The sequence below is a fragment of the Haliotis asinina genome, chromosome 3 (genome assembly GCF_037392515.1).
Source record: "Haliotis asinina isolate JCU_RB_2024 chromosome 3, JCU_Hal_asi_v2, whole genome shotgun sequence".
NCBI lineage: Eukaryota > Metazoa > Mollusca > Gastropoda > Lepetellida > Haliotidae > Haliotis > Haliotis asinina.
Genome location: NC_090282.1, coordinates 79,975,955 through 80,000,733, shown reverse-complemented (window position 1 = coordinate 80,000,733; position 24,779 = coordinate 79,975,955). Strand labels below are relative to the sequence as shown.

The following is a 24,779-nucleotide window of genomic DNA, read 5'->3' as shown; positions in this document are numbered from 1 at the left end:
ACACATTATCTGCGCGTATACTTGCAGCTGTTAAAGTGTGACCTACTGCAAAGCAGTGTCTCTACAATCCACTGAAACGCCTCAGACACAAAGAATCAGGATGACCAATCACTTTGAGATACACCAATTCAGATAGTGGCAAGCTGTTGTAACCAAACCATGGAACACAAACTAAACAGCCACACCTTACTCTTTCTCACATCTGGGATACTCGCTCACATACACCAGCCATATCTATATAAATGAATGAAGATAGTCACGCCTTATCGATTCCCATACAGACTAAACCATCCCCGTAACATCTCCGTAACCCACCTAGCATATATACAAGCAACATCCCAGAAAAAACACCCATCATATACACCAGGAAGACCCTGGCAACACATCCAACATGTGTACCGGCAACATCCCAGTAACACATCCACCATATATACCGGCAACATCTCAGTAACACACCTAGCATATATACCAGCAACATCCCAGTAAAACACAGATCATACAGTATGGTTCAAAATTATTGAGAATAGCTAAAGCATTTCATATTATTAAACGAGAACAAATCAGATAAAATTGAATGTATTGTGAAAGTGAACTGACCTTTTCATGTTGTGTAGGTAACAATTTAATATTTTATCAAGTCTCCTTGAGCTTCACGGCACAGTCTAAGACGGGTAGGCATACTTCCTATCAGAGAGGTTAGTGTCTCGTGAGTTATGCTGTCCCAGTATCGGACCACTTCTCTCTTCATGTCTTCAATTTTTGTCAACCCCTTTTGATTCACACATTCCTTCATCATCCCCCAAATGTTCTCAATGGGATTAAGTCAGGACTATATGCAGGAAATGGTAATGCAGTCACATTTTTCTCCTGAAACCACTGCTTGGCATGTTTTGCGATGTGTTTAGGATCATTATCTTGCTGCAAAATCCAGTCATTTCCATAAAACACATGTGCACTTGGAAGGAGAAAATTATCTAATATGTTAGTGTAGCGTTGACTTGTCAGATTTCCCTCAAACACACACAGCGGGGTCGTTCCTAATAAGGATATCCCTCCCCATACATGAAACTTTGGGCTGTACTTAGGTCGTTGATACAACGGTGCTGACGCAGACTTTGTCCATATTTTCACATTATTGGGATATACCCATATTGAGCTTTCATCAGTAAAAATCACATTTTCCCAGTCAAAGTTTGCATGTGCCAAACACCACTCAACACGCCTGTCTTTATGTTCTTGTTTCATGAGAGGAGAAGGAATTCCAGTCTTTTTCTCCCATCCAAGATCAATCAAATGTCTTCTAACTGTAGATTTTGATACAACTGTTGATCCCCTTTCTATCATTTCATACCTGATGTTGGAGATGCTTGCCCTTTGCTTTTTAGACGCTAAAATTCCCAACCGGACGCGATCTGAGAAGTCCAATTTTCTGGGCCTCCCTGCTCCTTTCTGGTGCCCAAAATCCTTTCCCTCTTTAAAATTCTTCCTAATCCTATACACAGTAGAAAGAGGAGTTCCTGTTCTCTCTGCCAATGTATTTACATCATCAATTCCTTGATTACACAACTCAAAAATCAACCTTCTTTTATCTTCAGCAGACATTATTGACAGTGCTGAGGAAAATGACGTCTGCTACAAATTCAGGGGAGGTAACTCTAATTGTACTATACTGAGTAGGCCAAGATGAGTTACCTCCTTTATACCATTACTTAGTTTTAAGTATCAGTGAATCAGTTGAGGTGTTAGGATAGCTCAAAGTAAGAAGAAAAATTCTCAATAATTATGAACCAGACTATATATATCGGCAACATCCCAGTAACACAGCCATCATATATACAAGCAACTTCTCAGTAACACACCCATCATATATACAAGTAACATACCAGTAACACACCCATCATATATACCGCCAACATACCAGTAACACACCCATCATATATACCGCCAACATACCAGTAACACACCCATCATATATACCAGCAACATACTAATTACACACCCATCATATATACCTGCAACATACCAGTAACACAGCCATCATATATACCGGCAACATAACAGTAACACACTCATCATACATAAACGCAACACCTCAGTAACACATCACCACATATACCAGCAACACCTACTACATCCAAAAACATTAAGTAACATGTCCAGACAAAACCCAGAGAAACATCCTAGTAACATATGCATATTAAGACTTGCAACATCCTAGTAATGTTTGTATAAAAGGTTAGTGAGTGAGTGTACTTCTACACCGCACTCATCTATATTCCAGGTATATGGCGGCGGTCGTTAAATAATTAAGTCTGGGCCAGACAATCCCGTGAACAATGGCATGAGCATCGATCTGCACAATTGGGAACGGATGACATGTATCAACCAAGTCAGAGAGCCTCACGATTGATCCCGTTAGTTGCTTCTTATGACAAGCACCTTCAGTGGCAAGCATGGCTTGCTGAAGACCCATTCAACCTTGGATCTTCACGGGTCTCCATATAAGGACCAGCAACATCCTAGAAACATGTCCATATTATGACCAGCAAGATCCCAGAAACATTCTTCACACAGACCAGCAACATCCTTCACACACACCAGCAACATCTTCCACACAGACAAGCAGCATCATTCACAGTGACAAACAGACTCATTCATTCTCACAGACCAGCAACATCTTCCACACAGACAAGCAGCATCATTCACAGTGACAAACAGCCTCATTCATTCTCACAGACCAGCAACATCTTCCACACAGACAAGCAGCATCATTCACAGTGACAAACAGCCTCATTCATTCTCACAGACCAGCAACATCTTCCACACAGACAAGCAGCATCATTCACAGTGACAAACAGCCTCATTCATTCTCACAGACCAGCAACATCTTCCACACAGACAAGCAGCATCATTCACAGTGCAAAACAGCCTCATGCATTCTCACAGACCAGCAACATCCTCCACATAGACAAACAACATCTTCCACTCAGACAAGCAGCATCTTACACATACACCAGCGACATTTTTCCACAAACCAGGAAATGTCATCCTACCCACCGCTAGGGTCCAGCTCATCGGCCACCTGTTGAACTTCCTCCTCCGACAACGGCAGTCCAAACACCTTGAACGCCTTACCAAGTTCTTTGCATGAAATAGTGTTATCTCGGTTCTTGTCAAATATTCTGAATAATTCACGGATCTCTGCAAACAAAAATATGCAAGGACATGCAATATGAGAGAGGCTGTGTTTGCCTAACGATATTACTGGTCTTGTCAACAACAGGGCAGTCTCTGCAGGTCATACCGTGGTGATGAGGACAGCCCGCCGCAGATGTTTGATGTCCCTAATTAAATGCTGTTTCCTTTGGTGGGATATTATCGGCGCAGTTTTAAACTCTTGATGTGAAATGACAATGATTATTCTTGTTACGTTCTCCAAACGTGAACGTAAGTAAGAGAACTCGATTACGTTTCGCTGCTTGTATTTTGGGACTCGTCAGTCACATCGTCCACTGGACGGGTTGGCCGTATTTATGGAAAACTGTCATATTGAGTAGGGAGCGATAGAAAATGTTCTCTGTGGTATTTCAAATGGCATTTCATGACAATATGGACAATTTTCTTCCAGGAACACCTGGTCACTTCATGTATAATATATTAATTCCCACTCATATGATCAACCTTGCAGTGACGGGGACACTTAATTTTGATTGAATTTAAATCCGTATAGCAAGTTACTATATATTTGAAAATTGGATTTGACAAGACAAGAATTATTACAAACGATATCGGAACGCTACGATCTCGACATACTGTAGTCTTCAGGTCCAAAATACAACCACTAAACTTGTATTAAACATACACCCATCAAATAACCATTTCTTGTATACATTTTGTATTTCACTTTTCGTGACCATCTAACATGGTTGTTCTCTAGGAGTCAAAATCTGAATTTTGATTTTATGTTTTATTATAAGCGTAAATGCAAAACAATAATATCTTACCAGCATCCATTTCTCGATCCTTTCGCTTGTGCTGCAGAAAAAAAACACACATTCCAGTTACTGTTTCAAAATACAATTCATTTATCGATCTGGCAACAGAAAGGCAAACGGAAACGCCACATGTAGGCAAGTAGGAAGCACTTGTGAAAGACGGTATTTAAGTCACCTAAATATAGTTTCTTATATATCAAATAGTAAAACATTACTTATCTGTTGTTTTCCAAATCAAACAATTTAGGAGACAAACGGGTTTGTCAGTCATAAATATGCTAATAATACACTTTCTGTGGCATACAATAACAGAAACTATACACCGCCTAATTTGACATCTGAGTTACCATGACAACCATTTCAGGTAGCCACTCATAGCCAAATATAACCATTAGCTTGATTTTCTTTCCAAAATTCTCAAATTTCAACTTCGTCCAAATGAAACGACTTGTGGTCATAGCTGCCGGATAAGCAATGTTTGTCCACGTTACAGGGCTGGGTAGAGGAACAAGGGCCCTACACGAGCAGTGCAATCGCACATTGAACATTGCGATAATTCCTTCGTTTCAACTTACAGGTTGTATAAAAGCAGGGTTCATATTTAACATGTCGTTCGGAAAATACAATTGCTTCTAACAGCAGAAAAACATAAAAGAGGAAGCTCGTCAGTTTGGACCTCGATATGACGTAACACTCTGTATTCTGGGCGATTATTTAGATGACTTTCTTTATTAAAAACAGCAACAGCGGTACGGTGCACAGAACTTTCGACAGTCTTAAATGCATTAATTCGGAGTGTGTCTGAGACTGGTCCGGTTTATACAGGTGTATGTGTACTTGATGTATTACTATTTCCCGGTGGACTGCTTGTACAGCTGTCTCTCTCATTCATTTCATTACGGCGGTGTTCGATATGCCTTTTTGGTTCGATAAGGTTCATTAATTCAACATTTACATTGGGCACGCTGAAAAACACCAGTCCATAGAGAACTCAGTACAGGGCAGACTGAGAAGCCCTGATGAGATGTGTACAGCAGATGTTGTGTCATATGGATACACGGAGTTTACAGCCAGCTGACACTGAACATAAACATCCGACTTGTATATTTCCAAATTCGACCCCTTTCTAGCAATCAATTTGTAATAATGATAGTATTGTTGCGCATCGTCTAGTGGGAGGACGATGGATCCAGGCTCAAGGAATATTGACCTGAGTAGGCTGTCCAGACTCGAGTCATAGCATATTGATAATCAATATACATTATTCAATAGTTAGACCAACGGCGTGCAGAATAGTATAGGACACCGACACAAACATTCAGCTGAATGGCACATCAAGGTGACCAACATACTGCCGTTAATAAGCTTTGACAATGACAGATTTCGCTAATTATTTAACTTGTTTGTTATCAGTGGTTTATGCAAGGTTGTGTGTGGCAACCAAGGGCAACAATAGATCATTTATTTATGACCTTCACCTTTACCTTGTTCAATCACAGGCTGTAAAAATGAAATTACAGACATCCTTGAAACATATGCTTCATGATTTTTAAATTTACAGGAAAGCATCTGATTTCATTCAGTATTCAGTATTTGATTTGAATCAAACTGATGGACGATTGCTTAATACATCAGTTGATATCAAGGACTTTCATGGAATTTCAAGCGAACAATCTTCACCGAGATTTTCCGTGGGGATGCGAGATGTATGCTTAAATGCATCTGTTTTGAAAACCGAGCGTGCAGCCTGACTCAGATTCACCGCACCGCACTCTGCATGCAATAAAAGCAGAGCAACACAAGAGCCAGAGCGAAGGCTTCAGGCCAGTATTTCGCCATTATGCAATAAGAAAAGAGGCATGTGCGTGATGAGGCCATCTTATGACTGGGTACTGATGTGCCCGACATCTTCCTGGAGGAGACCGAGCCAAGTCCGTCACATCAGGGACAATACGGAGGCTTAGTGTTTAGGAGTGAGCGGAGTAGTAGATAGGTGCGTCGAGAGAGCTGGCGATGTAATGCACACAGCCAATCTTCATTACTGGACACAGGCACCGAGCCCCTAAACAACAGTACTCGATTTCACTGTGGCAACCCGCATTGCAGGATGAGTGGCGTGGAAAGTACTACATGCTGTTGTGCATCATAAGCACAGTATTACCTGAAGAGCGTGTATATTTAATTGGCAACCAAATCTCGTTTTCCTAAGTAAGCAGTTTGTTTGTATTGGTAACTCGTAAGGAGATATTGAATCTGAAAATGGTTCTCATACATCAGTAAAAACAGTTAAACAGGTAGTACTATAGGGCGGGTCCTCTGAGTCTGGATTTGGGGGATTAAGCAAGATTTTCATTAAAAATGCTGGATAATTCATCAATATTCTAATGTATACATGACGCCACAGGTCAGACAGGGACAGGGACTAATGTGGGAGATTATGCGCCTATACAGCATAGAACGTGTTGATTAAGCTGAAAACAAAGCAGACGGATGAAAAGTGCTGTCATAGCAACCAGCCGTTGGTCGGGTTTAAAATTCGCGCTGCTCTGGAGTCACGTGACCACCGTGTAAACCCCTGGTTGATATACAGTGTGTCCCTGTATACCTGACCGAGATACAGATGACCTTTACACCTGGATGATATACAGTGTGTCTCCATATACCTGGTTGAGATACAGATGTCCCTAACCTGTGGAATACACAGTGTATCTCTATACATGTATACCTTGCCAATATATTGATGACCTTACACTTGGTTAACACTGAGTTTCATCTATACATCCTGGCCAATATTCACTTTACACAATCAACTTGGGCAACATACGTGTGACATATATTTACTTAACCAATACGTTTGTCCTTTATGAAATATCATTCATTCGGGAGACACATCATATCAGCTCCGCGGTACTCGTCACAACGTTCAAAGCAAGGCTTCATAGCTACATGTTCATGTTAAACTCGGAATCAAATCATGGACTCGATCACAGAAAGACGTTTGAAAATATGCAATTAAATGTATATAGCTTTCGTGTGCACAGCGACAGAATTAGAGGCGTTTACATGGAAGGTGGACACGTCCTCCGGACAATTCGTACTATGTCTTTCTGGGCTTCGTAGCGTTGGTGACATGAACGGCATACATAACATCATGTCGGTGCAATCTAGCAGTGAGAGCCTCGCTGATGGCCACTGGAATCAGATCCAGCAGTCGGCTGGGTTGATATGAATTGGTTAACCCGCCACGCTAAACTAACGACATGACATCACGTTACAATTGCCCTATTAACTGCAATAGCTGTAGTCGGTGGCTACATATCTGCAGGTTGGCGTGTTCTGAAACACCAACACATGGGTACATCATCTGGGATGAAATGAACGCAGATCTTTGTATTCTGAACATCATCGTTATTGTTGTTTAAACGTATTTATTTCTGATATATTGTTAAAAACCTGGGTCGGCAAACAAGCAAAAATCTTATTTTAATGTTTGTCGTTATTGTCTTTGGCATGTGCACACTCACAATGTCACATAAACTCACGAGCAAAAGAAAGTACACAGGTGTAATTGTTGCTGCAATCCCAAATATGCGTTCAAACTAGTAAAATTATTGAAGAATATTGATTGTATAGAAGTTTCGCAAAATTGAGATTATTGTTCCAAGCATGAACAATTTTTGTACAGAGGGTATGAAACGCGTTTGTCGTGAAGACTGAACAATCACTTGATAAAAATCACAAGAGAAAATTCCAAAATTGACGAGAATGGACCACAGGAATGTCACAAATGGGTACTTTCAGAAGCCATATTGCAAGGACACTGGGTTTCACAAGCCGAACCATAATTCGGCTGTTTAACCGTGTCAGTATGACAGGCCAGACATGTGATCGAACCAGAAATGGACGTCCCATAGTCACAGCACCCCACGAAGGTCGCTATCCGCGGGTTATTCACCTACACAATCAGATGCTGACGGTGACGTCATCAGCTTCCACAGCATTGGGTCGTCGCGTGAGCCGATTCCCATTGACCAGACAACCTCGTGCAGTTGGCAGATGGGTCAACAGACCACTGTCTGGAATGGCCTTGACCTTCCTGCATCGTACGTACCGTCTGCAGGGGTCACCACTACGTCAGTGTTTATTGTTACAATGCCATTTTGCTGATAAATCACGTCTATTGTGCGCAGTGTGCTGCAACATACATCTCCATTACATCAAGAGGTTTTGTTGTTCATATCCTCCTGGAAGAAACACACCTTTTGTACGTTTTTTTGCTCGTCAGTTTACATCTTTATTTATCCACTCATAATAATGGTTCTGTATTTCAACTACTGGAAATGGTTCTGCTTATGTGAGTAATATTATAACCCGTATAAATGATTCTAAGACAAATCAGTATGTATTAGCCCTTTTGGCGATGATGCTCACGCATAGTAGAAAGGCAGTATGAACTATGACAACACATAGTATTGTTTCAGTGCATACTTGACAATATGGGTGGAATTCAGAAAGACAGGGAGATCATCGCATCGAACCATTTTTTTAATTCAGGAAGGCTTTTGTCTCGATCTATGTAGGTAGAAACACCTTTCTCTCGCTCAGAATTCAGAAAGACCTTTGTCGATGCAAGTGGTTGATATTCAGAAAGACCTTTGTCTCGATCCAGGAAGCAAAATTCAGAAAGACATTCGCATCAACCCAAGCAGACAGAATTCAGAACGACCTTTCTGTTGCTCAAAGTGGGCACAATTCAGGAAGATCTTTGTTTCCATCAAAGTGGGCAGAAGTGAGGAAGTCATTGCTTCGATCCAAGCGGACAAAAGTCAGAAAGACCTTTGTCTCGATCCAAGCGGGTAGAGTACAGATTGAGATAAAACCTTCTTTGTCTAGGAATACGGTGACATACATTAAGTTGTCTTTAAGACTAGTTTTAATACAAACAGACATAGACTTTGTTCAACTTGGACTGCCAGGCGGACTATGACCCCGAGGTTGCAGAACATGGATACTTATAAACACCAAATATCCCATATGCATGTTCCTCTAACTTTGTCAAAGCTCATATCCTTTCTCCTTATGATAATGCTTTAAGAATTCATGAGCAAATAACTGGTTATTAAAACACATTGTATCCGGCTATACCGTTCTATAAGCTTTGTCAATATGGGCGTCAGTAAGTTCACCTGGCGCCTATAAGATCAATATTTATTGTAATCCAAGCAATAACGGCGATGCACTTAAGACCGCCTTTAGCTTGTGATTATCGTAAAGGTTGCTCAGTGCTGTACACGTCTATCTAGGACAACACTGTACGCCTGTTTAATCTGTACATGGAAGTGTAATACAGCCTTTGCGATAGTTTTCTGATGTTATACATGGACTTATCTTGCCATAAAACAAATGAAAAGATCTTGAACACGATGTTAAAACCCATTTCGCGACAACATTAACTCGGGTACTGACCATACCTGACTGGCGCAGTGCTGCAGGCACGCTACAGTGGAATGGTCAATTTCTAAATTGCTAAAAAGAGGCTTTTACCTTAGGTAAGCTCTCATTGGTGGACGGTAGAACCGTTATATGATGCTACAGTTATGTGGTAGAAGTGGGTCAGGTTTGAGGAACACTGTGGTAAGATGTGTGTGGATGGAGACAAACACCAGGTTTAGGATCAGTGGCCCGTGTACCATGTACAGGAAAGCGTAGTCCAAAGCAACCAGGCTATCAAGTTATATCTAACTAATGGTGATAACAGTTACTATTCAATACAGTTGTAACAGTCTTCGGTAAGTTGGGTATTGGGCAGCCTAATGGGTAAAGCGTTCGCCCCTCACTGGTTTTGATTCCCCACATGGGTACAAGAAGCCTAATTCTAGTGTTCCCTGTATTTATATCATGTGAATACTGCAACACCGCCATATGCCTGAATAAATCTCGCTGATTCCATACTATATTCTCTATTCGGGCGGTGGGGTAGCCCAGTGGTTAAAGAGTTCGCTCGTGACGCCAAAGACCCAGGATCGAATCCCTACACGCGCACAATGTGTGAAGCCCGCTTCTGTTGTCCTCCACCGTGATATTGCTGGAATATTGCTAAAATGTTGCGGTAAGTTTGCAAAAGACCCGGGTTCGATTCCCACATGGGTACAGTGTGTCAAGCCCTGGTGTCCGGCGCTGTGGTATTGCTGGACCATTACTAACATGCTGCAACGTAAGTGATCGTTTTACACAGGCACTGTCATCAGGAAGGCATATTACAAATTGGAACAGATATAAATACTGAAACTATAATTGCTAAATATAGATGCTTCTTTTTCCCGGAAAATGGTTATTCGGCAATAATGAAGTGAGAGTACATCGCAAGTTAACGATGTAAAGCCTACGTTACACTCTGTGACAATTCCGGATGCCACATATGTACTAGGAATGCTATAGCAATCAGATAACTGACATTTAACCCGTTCATTACATGAAGATAGTTAGATATCCACCTCCAAAGGTTCCGGTCAATTAGTCAAAATTACAGCAAATGTCATGTCAAGTTATATATGTATATAAAATGCCTGTAATGACACACACGTGTGATTTAGGAGCGGGACACTGAGGCATGAAGTAAAAATCTTGAAAATCACTATAATAAGGCAGATCGAAGAAATTAGATACATATCGATGATATAAGAGCCTTCAATAATGGTCAAATAGTCAATTGTCTTCCACAGATTTACCCACTTGGCCTAGAAACGTTCCACGTTTAGATCAAAGCTTTTACTCTTTCAGAGTGACAAAACCATCAGCTGGACCCTTTTAGAAGAGTGATGATTTCAACTTCTGATGATGGAATATATTACATTATCTCCAGTACTATTCAAACTAGCACCAACTTTCTCTTGTAGAACTGAACATCAAACAACATTAAATGCCTAAGCAAAAAAATATCGAAAATAAACATGTAGACCCACCAGTGACAAACCGATGTACAGCGCAATAACATGTTATAATTGACACCATATATTTGTACGGTTTTTTTTATCAGGTCATGTGACTATCCTTCGCATTATGATGTTTATAATGAGTGCACCTGCTATCATCACTTTTTGTGACTGATTCCTAATTACATCCTCATACTATAGTTCTGATTTCTTGAGAAAAACATCATATTTATGGAAAATATGTTTCTTTTATTGTCTTTGTAACCCTTTAGTTTGTAAAGGATATTGAAATCGATTTTGACTTTAATATATCCTACGACTATTGATTTTTAGAATGTATTCTGGATAACTCGACAAGAATATTAATGCTAAACACTTAATATTCATACCAGCCCTCTAAACAACTACGTCAACTGCTACTTGATTGTGTCGGTGGTTTTCCATTAAGGATCTTTATGGCAGGAGTCAGTGCTCAGTTTAGGTTTCGTCGGAGGCTGAACAACTATAAGTTACCTTTCGTTGTTTACCCACACCTGTGCTCATGTCAAAGCTGCTCTCAACTCACGTGCAGCGACAACAACGGACGTTTTATTGATCTAAAAATAGACACAGTCTACTCAAGCAGATGTGCTCTACAGTAAAAGCTTTTCAAGAGTTGAGTTGTTTGAAGGAACCACTTGTGTGGCTAAGCTTGAGTCACGCGTGCATACCGAGTGAAGGAACTATACCGTCAGATCGCCGTGATAGTGATCTGGGTCGTGTTTTTGGAATGTCCGTCATATGTGGAAGAATGTAATAAAACCAGATGCAGTAATGCAAAGTAATGATTGATTTACCTTTTTGAACATTATCAACGTAACATCGAGACGTTTCACTTATGTCAAATAATTCTTTGTTTCTGACAATTGAGAGGGCATGTTTGACACTAACAGTCTTAGACAGAACGCGTAATTACTGTGCAGAACTAAACTCAACATACAAATTACCATACGGCCTACATGTCTGTATGGAATGGTTACATGTCATGGGAACTGTATGGAGGCGATTTAGGCTCTAAACAATGCAAGGACTATCTGGTATCGATAGAAACATTTAACAGATATACTCAGTCAAGACTGAGATAAATGGTAGAGGGGGACTATCTGGAGCCAGCTAAATCTTAGGTAGTGCATATAACAGGGTGGGATAAGTACAAAGGTAGACCTGCACATTTGTTGAAGTAAATCATGTGCTGGAGTCTCTGTTAATGAAATACTATATTAAAATCACTTAACAAACACAAACATGCACTCATGATGCCTTCATTTTTAACTGTAGTGATAAACACAGCAGTCAGAGGTTGTCATGGGTGATCTGTGTTTCTTCATACCTGTATCTTAGCAGTAAAAGCGATGCCTGCTTTGCGAAGGTAAATGTCTGAGGCTACAACAAAACTCGCAGCCTAAATAAGCACAATCAATATTACCGTTACATATATCAACAATGGAAATCATGATGGAATGCCCATCACCCCCATGACCATGATGAACACATACATCATAACGATGGTGTAAACACCTACAACGGTCATGGCGATGGTAAACACCTACAACGGTCATGGCGATGGTAAACACCTACAACGGTCATGGCGATGGTAAACACCTACAACGGTCATGGCGATGGTAAATACCTACAACGGTCATGACGATGGTAAGCATCTACAACGGTCATGGCGATGGTAAACACCTACAACGGTCATGACGATGGTAAACACCTACAACGGTCATGGCGATGGTAAACACCTACAACGGTCATAGCGATGGTAAACACCTACAACGGTCATGACGATGGTAAACACCTACAACGGTCATGGCGATGGTAAACACCTACAACGGTCATGGCGATGGTAAATACCTACAACGGTCATGGCGATGGTAAACACCTACAACGGTCATAGCGATGGTAAACACCTACAACGGTCATAGCGATGGTAAACACCTACAACGGTCATGGCGATGGTAAACACCTACAACGGTCATGGCGATGGTAAACACCTACAACGGTCATGACGATGGTAAATACCTACAACGGTCATGACGATGGTAAGCATCTACAACGGTCATGGCGATGGTAAACACCTACAACGGTCATGACGATGGTAAACACCTACAACGGTCATGGCGATGGTAAACACCTACAACGGTCATGGCGATGGTAAACACCTACAACGGTCATGACGATGGTAAACACCTACAACGGTCATGGCGATGGTAAACACCTACAACGGTCATGGCGATGGTAAATACCTACAACGGTCATGGCGATGGTAAACACCTACAACGGTCATAGCGATGGTAAACACCTACAACGGTCATAGCGATGGTAAACACCTACAACGGTCATGACGATGGTAAACACCTACAACGGTCATGACGATGGTATACACCTACAACGGTCATGGCGATGGTAAACACCTACAACGGTCATGGCGATGGTAAATACCTACAACGGTCATGACGATGGTAAACACCTACAACGGTCATGGCGATGGTAAACACCTACAACGGTCATGGCGATGGTAAACACCTACAACGGTCATGGCGATGGTAAATACCTACAACGGTCATGACAATGGTAAAAATCTACAACGGTCATGGAGATAGTAAATACCTACAATGAACAGAAGGAAACCGGAAATTAACGCCAAAATGGTGGAAATGTTTAAGCAGCATCACAGCGGTAAAAGCGTTCATTGACTTGACGATGGTGAAGACACTGATGCGACATCACGCCGATGACATACATCACGAAGGTAAGTACTTACGAGTGACATCTCGATGGTAAATACCTACAGTTGTTATGACGATTGTGAATACGTTTAACTAACACCAGGACTTGGAAAAAAATTCAGTATTTTCATACAGCAGTAGTATTGCTTCAGGAGAATTACTCAACGTCATATGCATATTGACAACGTGAACAGTTTCAAGGTTGAACGAAGACATTGATACAGGCTGCTTTGAAAAAAAATGCATTCAAAAGTACATTTAGAGCCCCGCATGCATTCACATGTATTCAATAGATTATGTAAATATATACGTTGTGTTTGAACAGTTGCAAGATCGTTAAATAGGAGTATCGAATATTATGTGACTGCATGAGATGAATCGACATGAATTCCCCAGTAGTGAAATACATTCTTCCATCTGAGCTTACTGCGCAACACACCAAGATGCTGGCTCGTAGTTTTAACATCTGTTTTCGGTTAGATATTGACGATCCGTTCTTGTATGTCTGTGCAGAGATCAATCAAATATAATTCGAACTGATAACAGTTTATTGATAACACATCCTATCTCCATCCTCACACAACGCTGGTAAATGTGGGAACCAACCTGTGGTGATTTTTTCATGAGTAACGCCCCAAGTAACATGCAGTTTCCGATCAATACGGTGATCATGTGTGAAGTGTGAATTCTGTCATCCGTGACTAATGTTTCCTATGCGTCTGAATGTGAGTCCTGTACATGTGTACATCGACTGACGCACCATAAAACAACGCGACCATGTGTACCTTCGCAACGCTTGTCTCCGCATCATACACTGTCACAAAGTTCTATGATTCATGGAGGTAAACACATACGCTTGTTTCCGCATCATACACTGTCACAAAGTTCTATGATTCATGGAGGTAAACACATACGCTTGTAAAGATGAATACTCTACACAGCCAGCTCGTGTTGAATGTCAGACAACGACTAACTTCTGATCACGTTTACACTTGGGAATTAGAAGTTCTCTACCACTACCACAGCTACTACTGCCGATGACGTTACTATTCCTGCCTTTACTTCTGCTAACATCATCATCTCTGCGACTACTACTACTACTTCTTCATCTACTACTACGTTTACAATAACTACTACTTCTACTACCACCACCTCCATCACTGCTACTACTACTACTACTACTACTACTACCAACACTGCTGTTGCTGCAACTACTACTACTATTACTACTCCAGCTCTACAACTACTACTCCTGCTGCTACTACAACTACCACAACTACTACTACTCCTGCTGCTACTACAACTACCACAACTACTACTGCTACTACTATTACTATCACTACTCCTGATGCTACAACTACTAGTCCTGTTGCTGCTATTACTACTCCTGCTGCTACTACTACTACTCCTACTGCTGCACCTACTACTACTACTACTCCTGCTACTACAACCACTACTCCTGCTGTCTACTACTATTATTACTACTCCTGCTACTACCATTATAACTACTCCTGCTGTCTACTACAACTACTCCTGCTACTAATACTTCTACTACCACTACACTCCTGCTATTGCTACTACTATCACCACTACTCCTGCTGCAACTACTACTACTACTACTACTACTACTGCAACTGCTACTACTACCACAACTGCTGCTACCACCACCATCACAGCATATTCTACGGCTACTAATAGAACTGCCTTTCCTTTATTTTGTACTCTTTATGATAAATACACCAGCTGCATATCTCATTGGCACTATTGAACTGCTTCCAGCTGTAGCTTCGCAGTATAATCTCCAACAATCATAAGCAACCACTTACCAGTACATTATCACTGAACGCTCAGTGACATCAGCTTGCTACACGCTACATACTACAGCGTTAATACCGACGTTACAGCGGCCAACACAATCGTTTTGCAATGGCTCTGGAATCCGGGTTCTTGCTACAAAGTGAACAAACAATAGTTCGTACCATTGCTTTCTTTCCACTACCATCAAACATCCATAAGAGAAGTATGCATTAGCACCATCTACGCTCCCGCCTTTGAGATCTATGTCTTTATGAATACGAATAAAAATTTGTGATTGAGTAAGCAAAATGTGATGGTAATCTGGAAAACTCGATTAATGTATCCTTCGGGTGTATCGATGATCTTATATCGTTCAATAACCATGAAATTTCCTTTCACAAATTTACACGTCTGTACTAGAATACAGGGGAAATCGCCTTAAGTTTTTCATATTCATTGCCGGAGAATTCAGAGTGAAAAAAATGACGCTCCCTTGTAAGTCCATTCTTTCTTTCATCACTATTTGGTAGTGGTTCAGAGACACATGTCCAGGATACAGTCCCACTTATATTGAATCTGGTCTTGACAGAGATTTCTTGAGGATGTGAAAAACTGATTTTGTTCTTCTTTCATTATCTTCAATGCAAAGGACTTGGGTTTGGGCAATGTTGGGTTTGGGCACCAGAAGACCTGAATTTACTGTCGTTGAAGTTACAACGGCAACCTTGGTTCCTTGGTTCTCACTACCAACAACACAACAGAGAACCCTGGTGTCAAAGTTCTCACTACCAACAAAACACCAGAGAACCCTGGGGATGCCGTTTTCAGTACCAGCAAAACAACAAAGAACCACGGGGATGCCGTTTTCAGTATTAGCAAAACAACAAAGAACCATGGGAATGCCGTTTTCAGTATTAGCAAAACACCAGACAATCCTGGGGATACTCTGCTCACTGCCAGGAAAAAGCACCAGTGAACCCTGGGAACGTCGTTCTTACTACCAGCAACACACTAGAGAGCCCCAGGGACGTCGTTCTTACTACCAACAAAACAACAGACAACCCCGCGGACGTCTTTCACACAGCCAGCAAAACACTAGAAAAACGTTAGGTCGTCGTTCTGACAACCAGCAAAACACCAAGGAACCCTAGTCTTCTTTACAACCATTACCCCAACACCCGTGAACCGTTTAACTGCTACCTCAGTAACGTCATCCACCCCTGGAACCGCTGTCCGAATACACTACACTACATCTGCTAACTTTGATACCATCTGTACCATTGTAACTTTAACGTTTCCACGGTCACTTCAACACCAATCATCCCTAACTACATGACAGTGGCGTCAAACCAATGTTTTACTATTACTACAGCAAAATGAACGTCCATTGCACCTAGACTCAAACTGTACCATCATCATCATCATCATCAAACCACTGAGAGTAGAAACTGTTTACACTATATTTAAACGGTCGTCGTGACTGGCTGTATGCGAGTAATGGAGAGTTATCTGGCTTGTGTCTTTCAAGACATTTCTGAATGAGGTACCATTTTCAAGGATGGTAGTACCTCCATGATATCGACATGGGACAATGCAAAACCTCCCCATTATAAACTTACAAAATGCGGATTTAAGTTCTAAATACCAGCTTTAAATACTATTCTGGATTCAAAATTCGGGAGTGCAGTTGTATTATGTCCTTCAAAAGGATTTGTTACTGAATTTGCGTCGTCATTCATTCATTTCATAATTCCCTTCTATGTTTCAATTTGAAAAGTCAGTTTCTACTATAAGCAATGTCAAATGTCTGCCTTGCTGCCGTTCCTACCACCAAGACAACATCAAGCATGAATGGTTATTATTCGTTAATAGTTGTGCAGTTGTTTTAACCAACACGAGTCTAGCAGTGAGTGGGTTTGTAGCAATAATTTATCTCTATCGCAGTTTGTGAGGATATGGGAGTGAGGTGGTGGGGTGTTGTGCTGATCTATATGAATGGGTTAATATATAAGAACGGTCTCAAAGTTGAACCGATGCCTGTACATGTGCAACGGTCATGACTCTGAGAACACATATTACATATATATTAGAACATTATATTACAACACATATGACATCTCACATATTACAACTTTCAAACATTTCTAGTGTAACTTTATTTCCCTCTTCACGGATTTAATGTGCTAAAGGCTTGAAGCGCTTGAGTGTTTACCAGCAAGGTGAAATGTACCCCGTACCTGGTTCCATTGTACATACAGTAGAAATACTATAGGCTTTCTGCTAAATTATTCACACAATTGAAAGATGACTGGAGCTAAGTGGCGCGAGACGTTGTTTGTACGAGGAAAGGAATGTTGCAAAAATCAATCTGTTAGGTTTTGCACTTCGTCAGTCTATTTCAGAGAAGGTATTCAATTTTTTCTGTTACATTACGATTCCCTAAAGGCCGAATCATCCCCTAAAGGCGGTTTCATCTTCCACAGAAAGTTATGCTAGTATCAATTAAGACGTAAGACAAAGATCTTATATTGGAAACAACCAAACCTGCTGAAACAAAACTTCCTTCTTGAGATCGAAGCTAAATAAACATGACTGTAAACTCCATTCCTGCTCTATGACTATACCATGCACTTCCTTAGTGTATATAACTGTCCAGTTCATAGTGGGACATCTCTATCAAGAGAAATATAGTTGTAACATGGGATCAAACAATCACAGATGCGTATAATCATGATTCAATGTTTGTTTTATAAATAATAAAACGAGGTTTTCTCTGCTAGTGGTGTATACAATGCTGTTGTATATTTGTTGGCATGGCCAACAGACATCTGGTAGCACGCGTCACATCCTGTGTGTGCCGGACCTATCAAGTCAGACACACATCCTATTCGTATACTTCATCAATCTTTTGAAAATTTTTTTTATTAAATTAGTATTAGGGATCCTCAGTAGGTACCGGTATTGTTGGTGACATATACAACGTAGCTTATAGTGCGCCTTACCTTGATTGATGCTACAACTCCATTGGCTCAACCACTGTCGAGTGGTGATTCGTGATTGTGTCGTCTGCTCCTGACCAAATAGTCGTCTGCTCCTATCCGTCCACTGCCACCAAATATTCTCGGTTCACACGTGTCAGCACATCATTTTCATTATTGGCTAGTTTGAACATTACTACATTGGTTGAAACCAGGGGTACCCGATACTTGTGAGCTGAAATACCACACCAGAAAGGGAATTGAGAGCGCTGGACACCCGATACGGGAAGGGTAGGTAGCGATCAGACCGAGCACCCTGTCATTGGCTGTACAGGTTAGCAGTGACTACATTCCACCATCGACCGGTTGTTCCCCAATAGACAAGCTTCCGCTGCTGAGGCGGTTGTATCTCGTACAGGACACAATGCCTCATTCAATGAAATACGTGTTCAAAATCAATCCACGATCGTCAACAATAAAGAACTCATAATGATTCTAATTTGCAGAGGAAGTGTTGAGGGTGATCTCATGAACAGAGCGGACCAAAGGGGAAGGAATCAGATAATCTCTTTGTTCTCATCGGTGAAGGGACCATCAGTAAACATGTCCTACTTCATTCAGTTTCTATTTTCGCTGGCTACATATGCATTGTTCAACATTTATGGAAAAGCCAGCTTCATCAGTTAGGACATGTTTGTTCTAATTAATAAATAGTGTCAACTTTGTAAACGGTGTGATTTATGTATGTTTAGAGATATTCCTATTCCATCACTTTGTCCACATCCTTTCACACTAGTACTGGCTGTTTCACCGTTTTGTAGTCGTCAGTTGTTCATTTATTTAACGTACTGCTGGATATAAATTAGGATGTTTCGCTGTAGTTTGGGAGAAGGTGGCAATACGTGTTGTACGTGTTAACGGTCCCATCGCATGTTCACACTACCACTTTACTGAGTGCAACATTAAACTTAACTAACCTCTGTAATGCAACAAGAATATCGTGTAAAGATCTACATAAGTCTTCACGAATACGTCAACACTTTCATACATGTCTCGAAAAACGATAAAAGTGAGTCGTATCCGAAGCAAGGCGCGTGTTCTTTCTGGGCAACCTGCGTGCTTGCCGCTGGGATCACAAACCGGAAGTGTAGGTAATATCAACAAATAATGTGTCGCTATGTGAACCATCAACCTCATTATGAAATTCTTTAGAGAGCTGACATGTCAGCGTGACCTCTATTGTGTTGCCTGTGCACACGATAATGCTAAACAAACAAAGATTCACCTTAATATCTTACTGCGGAATCTGGACACGGTCAGCTAACGGACAGCTCCTGAGACATCAGACCCGACAGCACTGCAGTGAACCGTTCCATCAACTTAACACTGTTCAGAATGAATGTGCACACAAAGATACACGTTGATAAATATTGCTTTTCTACACAGAGATACATTAACTATTGTACTTGTGTTTTACGTTAGCATTGATTCTATAACAATAGCCTATGTTTTCAAATCAATATGCACACAATCATTTATATAGTAGGTAGACAGGCAGAACATTATCCTCACTGGGTCGATATGTTGAGGGATAGGGGTTAGGCTTGAGCTGTTGAGATAATTGTGTCCAATAACTTTCCGTTTTAATACACGTGTGAAGTTGACATTTATCTCATTAAAATCTTGATGTGTGTTATTGCGACTAATGCTCATATAAGAAGGACACCATGCTGGTTTTGGTCTACTTTGATGCTTGTTACGGTGGATACATCGACAGACGGAACGCAGCCCAGCGTAATATGTAGAAGGAGATATGATTAATAGGACTTAGACATTATGTAAAAGATTACAAGCACATTGACTCTCGCATCTACAGACAGGTACACAGTGTGTTGGTACACTTCACTGTGAAGGTTAATTGTAATGGCATATATATACATGGTATATGTGTTCATAAACAATTCATTGTTGAATTTAGAAGGAGAATTGATTTTTGTTTGTTGATTATATTGAACGTAGGTATAGAGATTTGACCTTTCATAACAATGCCTTGTCTTGGAACGAACACTGCCTGTCTTAGAACGAACACGGTCACATACGCCCACAGTATGAGGCGTGAAGGCTCTTCACATCGAGTAAGTACGGGAGGACACGCTGAGGGAGAGCTAGGGTATCTGTGGCTATGGAGGAGGGAGACTTGAACGTATACTGCTTGGTGACGTGGTGACGTGGTGACGTGGTGACGAAGCTGGACACTTCCAGGACAAGCCACACCAAGCCATGCTATGTCTTATGCTACAGAGAAGGTCAACAACAGCTATGAATCACACCCACAATGACAAAACAACAACAATGACGACGACGATGACAATGATGATGACACCTATATTTGTCTTTAGAGGACCCAGTTCGGTATGTAATATAATATGATAGACGTCTAATTAGGTATTACAAAGGTCTTAGTCTGTAACATAATATTACAATAAACCGATTTTGAAATGAGGTATATAATTATAACGTCCAGTTTAAGTCGATATGCAATATTTGGTTTACAGAGGGTAAATCGATAATAATGCTGTATAGCATTACTGTATTACAGAAAACCAGAATGGATATGCAGTCTAAGGACACAAAGGGTCCCATTTGGAAAGTTCACAATATTTTTGAGGGGCCACACCCGATGTAATATTTCCCCGAGTTGGGGACCCAGCATGACTTTCAAAATGAAACTGCAGCGCTCGATTTAGCAGGTAATTTGGACATTTATATTTGGACTCGAGTTATGCAATAATAAAGTTGGAATACAAGCGTTCTACCATTTCTTGCCTGTAACATAAGCCTATTACATAGAGAATTCAGAATATACTGCGACGTTGTGGAGAGTCCAGTCAGTAAAGGAGAAACATCCATACACTAACCTTTGATGCATTGATGCATTGATGCAGTGTTTGTAGTTAGAAAGAAGAGGCTATATTGCTAATGTAGGTGTCCCCGTTCGATATGTAACATTGTGTTAGATCATTGTTACATACCTACAACTGATAGATGTTGTTGCGGTATGCGTTTCAGAGTGGGGAAAATACTAAGCTTATCCATCTTATAAGCTTATCCCTCGCTTATCACAGTTAGTGAGTGAGTGTAGTTTTATGGCACATTTAGCAATACTCCAGCAATAAGCACGGGTGTCAACAAAATGGGCATCATTCATTCAAACCACGCGGGGGAATCAAACCCAGACCTTTGACGTGACGAACAAAGGCTTTACCCACTAGGCTAACCATGAACCCCTAAGACTAAGGTAGGATGCCAAATAGATACCACTCTATAAGAAATGTAGGGTCGGCAGTACTTTTGAAACACAAGACAGAAATACATTATTTATCATGTCTGTATGGATGCATATTTCGATCTCATATTTACGTTCACAATGGCTTCACATTACATGGTAGGTTGAACAATATACTTGCCGAATGTGGCCGGTCTCGTTTTAAATGCTTGTTCGTCATAGGGTGGGATTCACATTCGATTGGAGGCGTTTTCTTCCGTTTTATAGCGGTGCAGCAGTGGGAGTTCCCCATATTTGTCAGCGACGGCTCGGGTTTAGTTATATCCATAGGCACATGCGAATGTTTCCATCCATAGAACAAGCTTCCAGGGTAGAGTGGAGTACAACAGCCCACATGTACGTTATACAGCTCTTGTCTCCTCATGAATCATAACCACTACTGTTATACAAAATGCAACGTGCACATTTTGACATTCAGTGTTCATATGATTCCTCAAATGCAGCCCTATTAAATATTTATTACCATCCAAAGGAGTGTTAAATTTGTTCATTTAGCTTCATGGAAGGATTAGCTATTTTAAGTGAAAACCTGGCGAATCATTGCACTAATCTTCAGAAGTGTGTTACCTGAATATCCGCTTCAACCTGATTCAGCATGTCTCAAAGAAATATCCGAGTCATCACCATTGACACACTTGACGGTACTCTTCACGTGAGTGTATGCTTTAAACCCATATTAGGGAAATCTATTATCCTAGTGATAGCTCTGGTCCTCCTACTTGAAGAAGATGCAGGGTCTTACAAGACAACCTTGGCGGAGACCAGGTTAGGAGTGCTCTGTAGGGTTCTTGTAATAGACGCCAAACAGGAGGTTCGCAAACGACATCATCCGTCAGTAGTAGCAATACAAGAATGATGTAAACCTTCTACAATCAATTATCATACATCATTTATTAACAGCACGAGTTTATCATTATGATTTAAGTGTTACTGTGGCTGTAACCTTTCAGTATTTAACGACAATTCAACTCCGTGCAGATCAGATGAAATACTGAGTATTCATTTGCGGAATGTAACTGTTCGTCATCTATCATGTGAATGCTGTATGATCATGTTACCGATACAGGATGTCTTCAATGTACAAAGCTGCCAGTGCGCACACCTTTCCTTCCCTGGTAACGTAGACCCATGTCCCTCCCGGCTCCATGAACATAATCCATGAACGTCACACAAAATTAAATGCCTGCAGTATTCTAAATGTCACCAATGGTGAGGCATCCTGTCGCCAGTCCAACGTATTGCCTGACTATGAAGCTTGGGGAACGTTTTCCTGCACAGCGACCGGTAGTGTTGGTACATGTACAGCATGTGTTCACATACGTTGACCATTTATATGTCAATGTTGCCTACCCGACACAGCTGTCCGGTTGAATTGACAATGTTGATTGATAAATTACTCTAACAAGAATCATTTTGTTTACTAGCAGAGCATAGAGACTCATCCATAGTAAAGGGATGAACAGACAAACCATCGATTTAAAACCTTAACTGTTTCAGTGTTGGAATGGTTAATGTAACCTCGCTTGACTGCCTGCTTGAGTATCCTCACATGTGTTGCCATCCTACTATATATATTCAATTTGGTATCATTATTAACATATGTTATTGCGCAGTGTGCATCGAGTCGGGCAGCTGGCTGCAACTGGAAGCCCCTCGATGATATTTAACACAGGTGAATAAATGCATAGTATATAATTCAAATGGAAGGTTTTTGTAAGAATAACGATGCAAAACGGCAAGCAATTTTAACTAGCTTAATATACATACTTACACAATGAACAATTAGAAAACTGTTATTGGGGGCTTTGTTTACGAGGCGTTCAACTACTGCAAATGAAATACGCCTGAGTACCAGGGTATCACAAAAAATACATACCGGCGTATGACAGGTAAAAGGCTTCGTTCTGACATACAGACTGGTGTATGACAGGTATATGGCTTCTTTCTGAGATACAGACTAACGTATGACACAAGTAAATGACTTCGTTCTGAGATACAGACTGATGTATGACACAAGTAAATGACTTCGTCCTGAGATACAGACTGATGTATGACACAAGTAAATGACTTCGTCCTGAGATAGTGACTAACGTATGACACAAGTAAATAACTTCGTCCTGAGATACAGACTAACGTATGACACAAGTAAATGACTTCGTCCTGAGATACAGACTGATGTATGACACAAGTAAATTGCTCCTTTATTGGATACAGATTGACGCATGACACAAGTAAATGGCATTGTTCTGAGATACAGATTGATGCATGACACAATCAAATTGTTTCGTTATAAGATACAGGTTGATGCATAACTGGTAAGTGGCTTCGTTCTGACATACATGCTTGTGTGTGACACAAATAAAAGACTCCGTTCTGAAATACATACATATGAATGAATTTACATTCACGTTCATTTCGAGTATCGCATAGTTAATATAGGGATTATACTCGAAGCAAATCAGCTTTCGACTGGATCCAAGCCATCATAGGGAGCAGATCCACACACCAGCTCTACACCCCTGCAGCACAACTGCTAAGAAGGAAACCGGAAACATATCTGTCTGACTTAGCCTCAACACTGTCGACACATCTATTGTATTACCAATCGCGTGTTACAAAGATATATATTTTTGCTGATATATTGGGTGACACATATCTTTACTTGAACCCGATGCTGGATTCTAGGTACCACAAAGGAAGAATCAGCATGATAGTAACAAGACACGGTGATGACGATATACTTGACATTACGTCTCGATAAATTCGTGAACACTGGCCAGGAAATTTGTATGGTGATCCAGTAATCGGATACGTAGACTTTTTGACGACTAATGACACTGTCAGGGGTATCAACATGGCCAACCCCTTGTCCCGCCATGACATAGAAACTGTTACTCTCTTGGGTTCAATCACTAATCTCAACTTGGTGATTCTCCGAGGAATTCAATCACAATCAGTCTAAA

The 24,779-nt window shown here is 40.8% G+C and overlaps 1 protein-coding gene across 3 annotated transcripts in view; it reads right to left on the bottom strand.

Moving 5' to 3' along the window:
• Positions 1-24,779, bottom strand: part of LOC137278557 (calmodulin-like) — a 63,185-nt gene that overhangs the window by 6,841 nt on the left and 31,565 nt on the right. For 2 of the 3 annotated variants that reach the window (XM_067810998.1, XM_067810999.1), the window contains exons 2-3: positions 4,005-4,035; positions 3,058-3,201 (exon numbers count right to left, since the gene is read on the bottom strand). In XM_067810998.1, the coding sequence (XP_067667099.1) occupies positions 3,058-3,201; positions 4,005-4,035 (175 nt within the window). Of the gene's footprint in view, positions 1-3,057; positions 3,202-4,004; positions 4,036-21,937; positions 23,120-24,779 lie in introns of those variants that run through there. The other variant, XM_067810997.1, reaches the window with a different exon arrangement.